Source organism: Apostichopus japonicus, chromosome 14 (genome assembly GCF_037975245.1).
Source record: "Apostichopus japonicus isolate 1M-3 chromosome 14, ASM3797524v1, whole genome shotgun sequence".
Taxonomy (NCBI): Eukaryota; Metazoa; Echinodermata; class Holothuroidea; order Aspidochirotida; family Stichopodidae; genus Apostichopus; species Apostichopus japonicus.
In genome coordinates, this window is record NC_092574.1 from 22,475,098 (window position 1) to 22,489,562 (window position 14,465).

The window sequence follows — 14,465 nt, forward strand, 5'->3', positions numbered from 1 at the left end:
ATGCTAAACTTGCTCCTCTTCTAGCTTAAATCTAAACGGTCATGATATGGAAAAGTGCCATGATAGGCAAAGATCTCAGCTATCATGTGGTGGGTAGGATATACCAGTTGAAAACTTCTATCTATGCTCTGGCAGGTCTTGAAAGTGACGAGTTTAGTGTGTAAGTCAATGGAACAATTATTTGTGGTGCACGAGACATAATGCTCCTGGTGGGAATGAAGGAGGCAGCCCCCTCCCCGGAGTTCTGTGGCTTTTATCTTTTCCAGAACTTCAAATCAGCAAATTGTTGGAGATATACGTAAGTAAATTACAATCAGTAGAAGTAAACATAGTACTTTTTCTTTCTGTCTAAGTTTTTCTTTTTAGACATGGCAAATTTCTTCGGGGGAGGGGGCGGATACTTTAGGGGAATGTCTCAATGCTCCATCCTCCTAGGGCGACGCCACTGAATGTCTGTAAGTAAAGTAAAAGCTGAAAATTGACTTGAAAACTGTAAGTACAGCTGGTACAGTTTGTAGAGTTCATGACATGTAATATTTGGTTTCTAATGTCCCAATCGGCCTTCCATTACTGATCTATAGGCCAAAAATTAAGGAAACGTAGGTACAACTGTAAGAACTACACTACGTTTAAAAACTCTTAAGCTTCAGCATAGCATTCAAATTGTGTGAAATATGTTTCTGTGACAATCATTATCTATGAAATTGTACATGCATACTGCCTACCCCCCCCCCCCCCCCCAATGTTGCATTCTGCCTCTATGTTTTGAAAGGTAGGTATGGTTTCGATGGTCAATACCTGATGAAATCTCGAGGATCCCTATCTTATTGCGCATTCGCGATTGTGGCAGTTCGTTCCTGAATTAGCTCTCTTATACGCGGTGAGGGTTTGCGGGCTGGACTGCATGGGCAATTTTGGTTTTTTCGAAAAGGGCTAAGCTGCAAAATGGTGCGGTATCTTTTCCATTTTTCAAAACTACATTTGTGTACTAAAATATTCAATCTTTGGTACAAAAACTTTACCAATTTTTTGGGGAAAAAAACAAAACAAAAAAAGTAATGTGCGCGCCTGCGCGGTCGAAAACCATCCGGTTATATCACATATTGCAAAAGATATACGAATACAAATATATGGCCACTCAGAGAGACACTGCCAACTGCACGCGTAGCGCACATATTTTTGAGGTGACCGTTCATTACATTCTCTTTAGTAGTTCTCCCTCCATCCACCCTCCCCTCCCCCATCAGCGCCCATCACCCAGGTTCGAGTAAATTTAGATTTTGTTTGTGCTCTCTTAGAATTTTTCATCGTCGCCCATTGCATCGTGCTCCCAAAAATTTCTGTCTGGGGGGGGACACTGACCCCGTGCCCCCCCCCTGCTGGCTATGCCACTACTTTTTGCTTTTGATTTCCTGCGTCCCCTTCCCCCATATTTCCTATGAATTGCAAGAGGATTTGGAGGTTTCTGTGTTAACAATTTTTGTCATAGGGGCCCTTGATGAATGTCCCTCCTGATCCTGTTTATTGCCAACTAAAATTAACTAAAATAAGATGAGAACTTCTTTCCACATCTTTTGTATCCCTCTATCTTCACCTTCTCTGTCCAGTTTTCCCTGAATTTTCACTGTTTTCATACTGTAAAGTTTGGCTCTTACATAAGGTAATGGTAAAAAAACGGACATCTCAACAAAAACCATTCCTACCTCACCCCCCAGCAAATGGTTTGCCCCATCTAATTAAAACATTCTCCATCGAATATGTCAACCATTCCTCTCGGTCATTCATTCCTCCCGATGGTTGAACAGGGTTACACCCACATCAAATTCGTTGCACTCTACCCTCACAGCAGAAAGAATATCAACAGAAAAAGAAGAAACAGAACAAACTTTCTCTGGTAAATGCTCTCTCCTTTATTTCCCAATTAATACGAAAGCAGACTTGTCTTCATTTAAAGCATTCGTTCCCCATTCAAAAATTATTGGTACATTTAAATTCGCCCAAAATATACAAGCCACCAACCAATATGAATAATTTTTCTTTTAGACTATTTTTAATCCATTTAAATAATATCTAAATTGCTTAATGCATTTCTAATACCTATATAAATCAAAATAAGACAAGAAAAAAGATGACCAAAAACTAGAATAGGAAATAAAAGAAATATTTTAGTGTAATATGAAATCAAAACAATTGTTGTTGATAAGAATACATAACGAAAACCATATTACAAAATGAAATAACATGGAAACGATCAGTTGGCTTATACAGAGTAAAAAGCATTTCATCATATTTTTTGAGGCTTTGATTTTTTTTTATTACAAATAAATGAAAACTGATGGTTTATCTTATCTTTCACCTTAAAAAATTAATTTATGATGAAAAGATTGATTTTATGTAATATAGCGCCCTATTGCACTGGCAATTCCAGGCTACAATGTTTAGATGTCTTTGTAAAGGGCTAGAGATGATCGTAACAAATAAACCTATAAATGCGATTCAACTGTTTTAGGCAGGTAGTAAATACTTGATTTTTGCTTAACTATAACACAATTAATAATTTCATGTGAATAAATTTACTTTGAATTTTTTCTCTCTAATATTGCAAGATTTAATGGTAAAACACACTTACATATTGTTTAAAAATCCTGATGAGCTGATAGAAATTAACAACATTGTCATTCCTTCAAACGTTATGGAATAGAGAAAGATTCCATTACATACCATATATTGATCTCAGTCAAGCTGCATCTTATAAACTATTCAAACTGAATGTCACATTCCACTGGACATCTAATATCTTGCTTCCATGGACATATCCACGGTTTTCCTCAAACACCTCCATAAAACTTCTGACTCAACAATGTACGCCAACATGTTATTCCAAGATTTGTGATACATATTATCCATTTGTGGGAGAGAAATGAATCTCAGATTGACCAATTGAATTTTGTATCTTCTCATCTTAAGTTTATCTTTGATACCATTTCTACCGAAAGAAACGTTCTAACATCATCCAAGTCCCCTTGAAGTGGCAATGTTTCCTTTGCCTCCAAAAACTAACCAATTGTAATCTAACTTTTGTGTGGTTTATTGATGTATGATAAATTATGCTAAATTATACTTTGCGAATTATAATTAACGTTAATATGCTATTTTGATCGTTTAAAAAAAGAAATGCCAGCCAAATGTGAAACAGGTAAAGAACTCCTTTAGGTTTATTTAAACACAACTTGAGTATCATCTGAGGACAGGGTTAAACACTGTTAACAAATATGAAAACCAACAGGGATGGCAGTGTGAATGCAGTAGACTAGTCATGTGACTGTCACATGATCATTGCAAGTAGGCCCTTGGCAGTTTAAAGTGGCATATTAAACCACATTCATTCTTCTCAACATCCTCTTTACTGTACGGAAAAAGAAGGATATTTCTGGATTAATCTTGAAACACTTTTGCAATAAAAAAAAAAATTATAATTTTTTTAAAAATTTTTGTGTAAAATAAAGTTGGCAAAAATGCCAGTACATTATTTTGAGAATGATAATACCTTTAAAACAACTTATTATTTTCTTGGTAGTAATTAAATTAGTTGGTAGTAAATTAATTAAGTATTACAAAGAAGTAATAATAAACATTTAAAACACATTGGAAACTCTTAATACAATTTTTATGCTCAAATACAAGAGTCCAAGGTATAAAAGTCTTTTCTTGAATTTGATACTTTCAAGTAACTTCAAACCCTTTCTCAAGTACTCTCATTTCAGTCACTTTTGACATATTTGGCTACACACACTATTGGACTTACAATAAACCTACCTACCGCTGCACTTGAAGCTAACGTTTTGTTAGACTATGTAATTGCTGTAATTATAAAACTTTGTAATTATAAATTGAAAGCCAGAGACATTTGTCTTTGTCATCAGTAGTCATAATAGCCTAAAATAAACACAGAGGTTTTTTCCTTCTAAAAAGAAAGGCTTTCTTTAGAGTTAAAGCTCAAGTTAATGTAAATTGTGTGTCTTTAAAATGCCATCGAAAATAAAGAAATATTTTTACCTAATTTAATTAACAGAGTAATATCTAAGAGCTGCAACGAATTTATAAATATACGTTCATGTTCTAAATACAGAGTTGCGTTACGCATTCTCTTCTGTTATTAATTGGTTCACTACTCTCATCAAATAAATAATAATGCTACAAGAATATACCATCAAAAGGTTACTTGAATTTCATGCATTATTCATGTACTAATTAAGTTAGTCTTATTAAAAACAGCACATCAGCCATTATAAAATCCCTGTTACATGACAATAATAAAGTCTTTTGGGGTTCTGTCCATTTTCTTTCATTTTATAACATGGTAGTGAATAATTTATCCAGTAACACATAGACAAATGTTCTGGTTGCTACGCTAATGCGAACATGTCCGGCAGGATAGGTGCATCAGAACCAAAGTATTTTATAAGGGACAAATTCTGAGCCTTACAAAACAGCTACACGATATATGAATGCTAACTCATTCCCTGTATACATTACTGGTAACTTAACAGGCCGGGGTAAACTATTTGACCCGAAAGAGAAGCACAATTATTTATGACCTCAACATTAGAGTTAACACTGACCGGAGTAAACATTTACAATAAGGGCAAACATTCACCAGCCGTAAATTAGATTTCTTCATTCAAGTTGCTCACAGGAAAACCATCTTTTTTTGTTTTAAAGGAAATGAATTTTTGCAACACACCCAATTTGATTTGTATTTTTTTGATTTGGTCTGTGATGTGCCAAGCCTGTTTCTCCATTGCTCTGTTTATACAATGAAATCCAGCCAGTTTAGGCTTGGCTTATACCATAGTTATTAATTTCAATAATTTATATATATATTTCCCCCATTTTTATAAGCAATTAATCTTTTTAACACATCTGGATGGAAATGTCTGAAAGGATTGTGGTAAAGCAAGGTGTATGAATAAAACATGATTTTACAACAGATCAAGGGTTTAGCAGTCCCCTCGAAGTATCCGTAGACTGGAACGTCATTCGTGGTTTGGAATGAACTTTTAATCAGTATGCATAAAACGATTCACATTTATTGTAGCATTTAAGAAGAAAAAAAAACGGGAAAGAAATTTGTATGTTCCTCTACAATAATGTGATGTATAGTTTCTAGCTTCCTGTACTTACCATCAAAATGTACAGTTTTACAAACAAACCTCATAGCAACATGGCTACTTACAATCTATACAATAGAATCATCCAACAATTTATAAACCTGAGAGTAATGTTACTGATATTTTTTACCCCCAAAAATTATTGAAGAACATTCGTAACCTTTGTTAATACCATCGTTAAACGAGATTTCATTTCATATTCTCCAGGCCTAATGATTTGTTTATCAAAAACCTTTTGTCATTCTGTGTCTTCTCTGTAGCTCCATGATGTAAACACTTCCGACGACATTATCAGTTGTCTGAAATTCTCTTTCAAAACACTTTTATTCTTTATTTTCCCAGGCAGTTCTCCACTATTGATTTAGAACATTTTAAGTTGTAAACTCCTTTCAGATGACACTTTGAAAACTACATCTCTAACCTTCAAAGCAAATCAAGCCAATTGGAGACCTTTCTTAGATGAGACATTCACTTCTAACTTTGTAAATTATTTTCATAAGTAACATTCATTTTCTATCTCTCTCCTCACCCAGATGTCCTTTTGCTGGATTTACACAAAAATTTGTATCGACGATACTTTTAGCATTTACTTACATTTTTCTTGTGATTAAATACAAATATTTCTTTGCATACGATACTAACTTGCTCCTGTAAAAGATGAAACTTTTACAAACTTCTGGATGCAAAAAAACAGTAACTTAAAAAGATTCTTTTTTTTATATTTTATACCATGAATGTTTTATTTTTATTGTTTTTTATTCCCCCCCCCCCCCAAACTCTTATTTGGCAAAATTGACTTCTGATCTTCTAAGTGTTATATACATCTTCATGTACCATGTTTCACATATTAAGGCTTTCATCTGAGGAATATGTGTTCCTTTGACCATTTACAAAATGTATAATTAAGAAAAAGGCCTAGTCAAGAGAATTTGAAGAGACCACATTCCCGTGGCAGCCACTCAGTAAGTATCTCGGTAGTCGTGATGCCATTTCATGAAGTTAACATGGAATGCAACGATACTGCCAGTCGCCATTCCGGCCAGGATGGTCCTGTGCAGACAAAATGGAAAAGAAAATCCAGGTCAAGGGTCAGCGGGAGTGTTTGAAGATCTGGCCCAGATGTGATATTTCGCATGAGTTTTTAATTTCTAACAGAGTTTCGCCCATGATTTTCAAAGTTTATTTACAAACTGATTTGACAATCAGGTCTTGGGTTGGAAGGCCAGAATAATCTAGCAGTGGTCTTTCATAGAGGATGGAAGGAGCATAACTTTAATTGGTAAATAGGTCAGATATCGTTTAGTATGACTTTTCATCAGTGCAGCTTCCTTTTTTTTCTATAGGAATGTTAGTTTCATAGAAATTACAGTCAAGTTCAGCTGAAAGCTAGTTCGTCAGTCAATGTTGTTGGACAAAATAGTACGGTTCGCTGAACATTTTAATGAAGCACTCATGAGCGACACAAACGTTCATGAGATATAACAGACCTCGACACAGAATGGATGAATATTTATAGGACGGAAGAATCGTGACAGAATAGAAGAACAGAGGAGAAGACTGTCATTGAGGAGGTCACATGACAGGTTAGGTCACTTCTTGCCGCTAGTAAACATACAACAACCTGGTGAGATATGGTAGCAATTCCCTTACTTTATGGAATGAAACAAACCCTATAAATAGAAAGTTACTACAAATGTATGGTAAGATATCTAGCTGGTGCATTATCTAACAGAACTGCATGTTGTTTATAACCAAAAATGTTGATGGGGATCAAAATGGGTTCTCACCTCTTATCATGAGCCAGGTCTAAAGCTAACACAGCAGCATCACACACAGGTAGAGTGTGCATCAAGGTGTGGTCATGTGACCTCCAAACCTGGACGCTTCGGTTCTCCCCCGCTGCCAGAAAGTAGTCGCCCTCTGGTTTCAGTTTGATTGCCTACCGAGAGTAAGAGGACAATGACTTTAAAGGAGAAGTAGCAAAGATCAAGTGAAGGTGGTTGGGAAAGGAGGGCAGGTAAGGGGAGGGGGAGGGGATGGGTTTTTCCGTAGGATACAGGCCACAATTAAACTTTAGATTTAACTTCAAAAAGTTGAACATATGTCCAATTAAACTGTTTTCATTTATAGCAACAATGATGTAATCCTTTGTGACATCTAAATAACCACTTCCCCTGTAGCTTGAATATATTTCATTTTCTGCCCTACTAAAGGAAACCAATGTGACATCATTTAGTTCTGTCCTACTGGTCAAACCAAGCACCAGACAAGACGACTTCTTTTCTTTATTCCTTTCTTTTTCTTCCAAGAAAACAGGTGCGTGCGTAGCCTACCACATTCCTTTGTTTAAAGAAGCAGGACCTAAGTGTAGTCATTGGGTTACACCTAACGATACTAAAGTACCAATATCCCCAAACAGTTAACGCTGGTACTCGTTGTAACTATTTAGCCCACATTAAACAGCTTTTCCCCACCAAGCTTGTGTGACTGATATGCACTCATTACGCATACTGATGTGTACTTCATGTGTTCTTGTTTTAGTTTGCCTATTGGTAAAACACAGTGATATTATTGAATACCACAATGACCTTTAAGAAAATTGGGACAATAAAGTTTACTAGCAGTACCATATATTTTTGTTGCGAAAACGGGGCAATCCCGATTATATACTGTGACGTATGGTACACCTAGGATGGCCAGCCAGGCAGAGGATTCCTTCTTTAAGAGAGGTGGGGGTGGAGTACATAACAAATCGTTAACTGATGCTTTTGTTTAAGATTTACCAGAAGAGGAAAATGGTGGACAGATGGGGGGGGGTTGGAGGGGGAAGGGGGAGGGGAACATGGGAGGCCAAGATTTCCTAAAAGATCTTAGAAAGGACTTACATTAACACTATAGTCATTTTCCGAAAGGTTCCTAAACTTTCCGTTGAGACTGAAAGTGCAAATATTGCCCTTGTCGAATACCAGAACGATGATATTCTGTTCGGCGGCGATACCGGCCAGTCTGGGGGACTTGCAGGGGGCTGGAGGATCCAGAGACCTCAGTAGGTCACCACTTACTGTGTGGATCAGGCAGGCACCACCTGTCAACAATGAAAACAGTAAAACGTCACTCAGAAATATCCAATATCATTCACATCATTATAGTTGTTTAATTCATTTCATTTATTTTTCAACATGATTCACATCGTTAAACTACAGATTGTGGAGGATTCTTTGTCAGATGGTTCTAATTAAAAGTTACTCAGCCATGACTAGGAAGTTGGAAACAATACTTTGAAAACCCTAACTTACATACAACCTAACTGATAAAAGGTACCAGGTTTTGGGACCAATATAACCTAACTGATGAAAGGAACCAGGTTTCAGGACTAAATACAACCTACCTGATGAAAGGTACCAGGTTTGGGGACTAAATATAACCTACCTGATGAAAGGTACCAGGTTTGGGGACTAAATTTAACCTAACTGATGAAAGGAACCAGGTTTCGGGACTAAATATAACCTAACTGATGAAAGGAACCAGGTTTCGGGACTAAATATAACCTAACTCATGAAAGGTACCAGGTTTCGGGACTAAATATAACCTAACTCATGAAAGGTACCAGGTTTGGGGACTAAATATACCCTAACTGATGAAAGGAACCAGGTTTCGGGACTAAATATAACCTACCTGATGAAAGGTACCAGGTTTGGGGACTAAATATAACCTACCTGATGAAAGGTACCAGGTTTGGGGACTAAATATAACCTAACTGATGAAAGGAACCAGGTTTCGGGACTAAATATAACCTAACTGATGAAAGGAACCAGGTTTCGGGACTAAATATAACCTAACTCATGAAAGGTACCAGGTTTGGGGACTAAATATAACCTACCTGATGAAAGGTACCAGGTTTGGGGAGAATGGTGGATATACTTCTTTTAGCATTTCTGAAAGTAACAATCACTCATGACTGATGTTTTGAGAGATGCTAAAGAGTCTGCTTTCACAGGGCAGTAGAGGTTGAAGCCTTTGTAACAGGAGGCACCACATAGGTCTTAATGCTTTATCTTGCAGGTGTTTTCTAGACTAAATTAGCTGATTCATTAACCATGAAAATTTAAAAAAAAAAAAAAAAAAACATTCTCTGAACCAACCTTTGGAGCCACTGACCACCAGTCCGAGTTCTGTACAGACAGCAGAACAGGTGACCTCGGTGTCGTGACCGGTGAGGATGGCACGTGGGGTGGCAACCTCTCCTGAGACGAACCGGGAAAAAAAAAAACATAATTAGGTGTAGACACTCCAAAACAACCAATTGATCATACTTGCTACTCCAAGACATGAATTATTTTAAAAGTTTCAAAAAGCTGAAATTCTCTCACGACTACAACTGTGGAGATGAAACTTGTAGCCTTGTTATCAAATGTGCAAATTTCTTTGAGCAAGTTTACCCAAATAAAGCTAGATAAATTTATGAACTGTTTTGATTGACAGAAATGGAATATATTACAGAAAAACAAGACAGATGTCAAGATTTCTGGCAACATCCGTCACATCATAATGAATCGAAGACACTATCAAGAACAAGTATGCTTGCTTTCGTTTTCTTTCTACATGGGCATTTGAAAAGCTGTTTCCATGACAACAGCGAGTGACATTTTGTTACTTCTGCTGAACCGAATATGTTCAAACTCGACGATAAAGTGGGAAAGAGAAATTTACACTTTACTGGTTGATTTTTCATGGGACATCGAATGGGCCCTCTCTCTGCACTGAGACGTAACATTAAGAAATATAACCCTTACTTCCAATGATGACAGAACACCTTGTCCATGGTTAATACCTACGATGATCTGCTTCATTGGTATCCAACATTACAAAACATTCGGAAACTAATCTTAGTGATTCCATTTTTGACTCAAAGATCATTGGTCACTGCAAGCATTAAGGAATTGGTTGTTTATATTAAACTAAGCCAGTCGTATGTCGTCATTCATGACGTAATACTCGGGTAAATTTTAACACAAACAAATAAATTACCTTGTACATGGTTATCTCCAAGAACCCACTGCACTTTGGCACTCCAATGCCACACAAGAAGTGTCGCATCCCTGGCTCCAGATACTATGTAGCAGTCACCCCCTACTGGACACTCTGACCTGGACAAACATGTTACAGTGTCCCAGTGGCCATAGACAACCTGTGTCACTTTACCTGTGGGTGGGTGGGTGGGGGTAGGGGGAGGAGGAGGAGAAAGAAAAACAACATAGAAAAAAATTAAATTGATACAAAATATTTCTGTTTGATATGCAAATATACAAGAATTAATTGCAGTATGTCCAGTGTTGAAAATACTAAAGCAAAAACTGAAATTAGTAAAGTGTAATATTTACGAAAGAGTACAGAAGTAGCATTGCAAAAACAAAAACAAAACCAAGAGACCATCAATCCATCTCTTCTATGAGATGTTCAAAGACAAAGACAGAAACTAGCAACTATCAATCCTTCTATCGTATGAGATGTCCAAAGACAGAGTAACTATGTCGATATGTCATAATTCAAGAGTCAAGGAAAATTTGAAGGCTCAAAACATTTCTGCAGAAGTTCTGCAGATATTCATCATTAAAATATGCTAGATATCTAGAATGCTCATTTAAAGAATGAATGGATGAGGGGGTTTGCCCCATAGTCCAAGTCTTAATAGTAAAGCTCCATCCATATTTCTTCTATAAATTCTGATAACTTGAGCAAATAACGTTCCTTGAAACTTCAAACAGCCAATATGGGACCCATGAGTGACATGTGACTCATATATGACCTTGATAAATATGTTATGGATTATAGATGTGTTATAGATCAGGCTACTGAGGTGTGTGTTACTTCTGAGGAGCTGTATCTAGTGGTCTGTGTACTAGACTAAGTAGTCCAGTCACTTTGACTGATAAGTCTCTGATGATAAAGGAGTCAGTATCCATTAAAAATAAGTAGGTGTAGAAATATAATCTGGACGGCTATTATTGGCTGTAATGGTCCATAAGATACTTTGCCTACAGTCCTATTTTAACATGTGACACAACAAAATTGATGTCTATAGTTACATGAGAACGGCATTTATGTGATGTTTCATATCACCAATTTATCATAACATAAACACAGCAACAGGTTTTATGTAAAAAAAAAATGACAATTGTTATAATTTTGCTACATTGCTATTTCTTTTTCTTTCTTGGCAATCATATTTTCCAATTTATTATACAGCAACATTTCTATGTATTGTTACACACCAGTTGTTTTCACGTAACAATACAAGCTAAGTCTTTTAAAATAAATCTTTATTTGTCAAATGACAAAAGTATTGCTTCCATGCTACGCAGCAAGGTTTTACGCAGCCCAAGGGCTTTACAAAGATTGAAAAAGTACCGTGACGTGTTCAAAGTCACTTATTATGACATTAAAAGACATGTTTCTTACAGCTCTCTGTAATGAACACACGGAAACTCTTATCCCAGAAGCCACATGCCATGATGTATCTGTTGTCAGCTGTGACCACATAACAGGATGGCTTGGCCTTGACGTCAGCATCCATGGACTCCACCACCTGACGTCTGTGAAGAGTTGTCGAAGACACTGGAAACAATGCAAAAATTGATAAAATTGGACAACTGGAGCACAATTGCAGACTAGAAGGGTTTTTGGTACACACCCTACAACTCTTACCTCACCACCCCATTAATTGGTCTCACCTTCAGCAACAATAGACAAACGAATTGGTCAGGTTACTAATATGTGTAGCATGCAAGTTTCAGTAGCCAGCAGTAAATCTTGCTGTCTCATATCACAGATATCATATTCACAAGGAACAGGCAACTTGCAAACATTTCCAACTTTGAACATTTGTTAAAAAATATTTGAGAAAACTTTACCACAAAATTCAAAGCAAAGTAATAAACATATGTGACCATTGACTAGAGGCACAGAAAAGTCAAAACTTACAAATAAGTGGATCCATTTCTATAAGGAGATTCTTGACAGCATCCATGGAGTATCCTGGGGATCCAGGGGCCCCTGAAATAAAATAAAATAAATAAATAAACAAACACATCTTTGGCCACCCTATTTTATCCCCTATCATTATTAAATTCATGTTCACAACAAATCTACTTTACAGAGCTTACAAACTCTTGGATTAACACAGTGTCATTGATTTTTTACAAAAGTTTGATCTTCTTGAATCAAAAGTGATGCTTGAATATGTCTTCCACTACCTCCTTCACTTCTTACACCAGTCTGAATATGCTTGAATATCTCTTGCTTGAATACATGCTTGAATACATGCTTGAATATATCTTCCACTACCTCTTCCATCTCTCACAGCAGCCCCTCCTTTAGTTTCTTTATTCAATTCTAATCAGCTACTTTGTGAAACATTCTTTGGTCTTCATTTCACTTGATTCACACACTTTATAAGTACGCTATATAGAATGAATATGGTGATAAATGGTTTTGATAACATGAGAGGATGCTTACAAGTTTGTAATAACTAATTTCAGATTGTCCCTTAACACAAAAACTGCTTTTCCCAATTTGAATACAAGGACCTTGATAGGTTAAAAGGAATCATATAACTTTGGTTTGCTGTAATATACCATGCATTATAACCACACTTTCAAGTATAGTTGTACCATTGGAGATATAGAGACTATGAAAGTAAGGATGTGTATAAGCTACCATTATTTATGTGCACTTTTATGCATCGTTGTACTATTGGAGATATAGAGACTATGTAAGTCAGGATGTGTACAAGCTACCGTCATTTACGTTGACAAAGAACCCTGTGGGAGTATTAATTAAACATTCAAACATAGCTGCTTTTAATATGTCTACATCGGTAGGTTACCACAGTGTGTACCTGCAGTCTGGTTATTCCACTTATTGACAGCAAACGTCTGGTTACAGGCTACCGTAACCACCGCTGGTGAGGGAACCATTGGGCTGGTATTAGCTGCCACATGGATCACCGGAGAGTTTGACAGGAATTTGATGACCATCAAGACTTCTTGCTGAAGTTGGTCTGAATACATCATCGGGGTCTACGGAGAGAGAAGAGGAAATACAAAGTGAGCTAAAAGATGAGAATGGGGGAACAAACTAGTCTCTGCTATTGTGATTTGAAAGGTAAAAACCTAAACCAAATGGAATGAGCATATCTGCAGGAATTTCATTTGTTAACATCGTTAAAGAGGTTCTCATGGAATCTATCTCTTGTGCCGAACAGTCTCAGAGGTCCCAATGTTGTATCCTATCTACAAATTTTGAGAGATACAGGAACGAGGTCAAAAATATTAGCTGACAATTGTAAATATGAATCCTTTTCCCTTTTGAAAAAAAGCATTAACAAAAAGAATTGGGTTTTGTCCAATTTTGCATCTATTTTTCTAATTAAAGATATGGTGGACAGCAATGTCCAACCCACAATGCAAAATGTGAGAACATTTATTGCACAAGAGTGGAATATCAGCTGACCAGCTGGTCACACTTTCAAGAACTGAGACTCAACAATTCCACCCAAAAAACTGAAAACAACTTTAGCTCCATATCTTTCATGACCAACAGATTGCTCCATCCCGTGGTGATGCAGCAATTAAGTTAATCCTCCTAGGACTGTAATGAGGATTGATAAAGGCGGTTTTCTTATTTTAAAATTCCTAGGCTGGACTTCTGGCCGGCTCTTCTGGCTGAATCCAGCATAGCCGGTATCCGGTTTGATTCGACAATGCCAGGCCGGGTGTGCATCCATTGCTTCATTAAAAGCAAGAGTGTTGATGTTTGCTTCATAACATTTTGACCATTTCTTAAATTTTACAAATATTTTCTCATTTCTATTTTCTTTCACAACTCTAACTGACAAACTTTGCTCTTGAAAAATGCATTTTAAATAATTTCCTTGTCAAGTGTTGTGTTATGTGATTCACTTATAAGAAGAATGTTTCGAAAGATATGTAAGCAGTTGTCATAAATATTCATGAATATAGATTACCATATGCATAGCTGAGCTTCTTGGAGGATGAGGGTCTGTAAGGAGCTGGCAAGGTGTCTGGCCAAAGTTACGAACTTGAGCTTCCACAGCCTGAATAGAACAAAAACCAGAGTAATTAATGGGGAACAATTAACTTTGCCTAAAAGCATTAAAAGAAATGCAATCAAAACATTAATAACTCATACAATGTATCCAGCTGATTGCACACACCCTTTAAGACTACACCACTTTTTGAGTTTCCACAGTGCAAATATACAATAGTACAACAT

At 36.6% G+C, this 14,465-nt stretch overlaps 1 protein-coding gene across 10 annotated transcripts in view; it reads right to left on the minus strand.

The window, feature by feature from the left end:
• Nucleotides 1-3,488: 3,488 nt before the first annotated feature.
• Nucleotides 3,489-14,465, minus strand: part of LOC139979932 (neurobeachin-like) — a 282,051-nt gene continuing 271,074 nt past the window's right edge. For all 10 annotated transcript variants that reach the window (XM_071991173.1, XM_071991177.1, XM_071991179.1 and 7 more), the window contains 9 exons: nucleotides 14,197-14,286; nucleotides 13,069-13,249; nucleotides 12,153-12,224; nucleotides 11,631-11,786; nucleotides 10,200-10,373; nucleotides 9,314-9,415; nucleotides 8,057-8,256; nucleotides 6,959-7,110; nucleotides 3,489-6,221 (listed from right to left, as the gene is read on the minus strand). In XM_071991173.1, coding sequence (XP_071847274.1) covers nucleotides 6,131-6,221; nucleotides 6,959-7,110; nucleotides 8,057-8,256; nucleotides 9,314-9,415; nucleotides 10,200-10,373; nucleotides 11,631-11,786; nucleotides 12,153-12,224; nucleotides 13,069-13,249; nucleotides 14,197-14,286 — 1,218 coding nt within the window. In that variant the 3' untranslated portion in view covers nucleotides 3,489-6,130. The remainder of the gene's footprint in view (nucleotides 6,222-6,958; nucleotides 7,111-8,056; nucleotides 8,257-9,313; nucleotides 9,416-10,199; nucleotides 10,374-11,630; nucleotides 11,787-12,152; nucleotides 12,225-13,068; nucleotides 13,250-14,196; nucleotides 14,287-14,465) is intronic.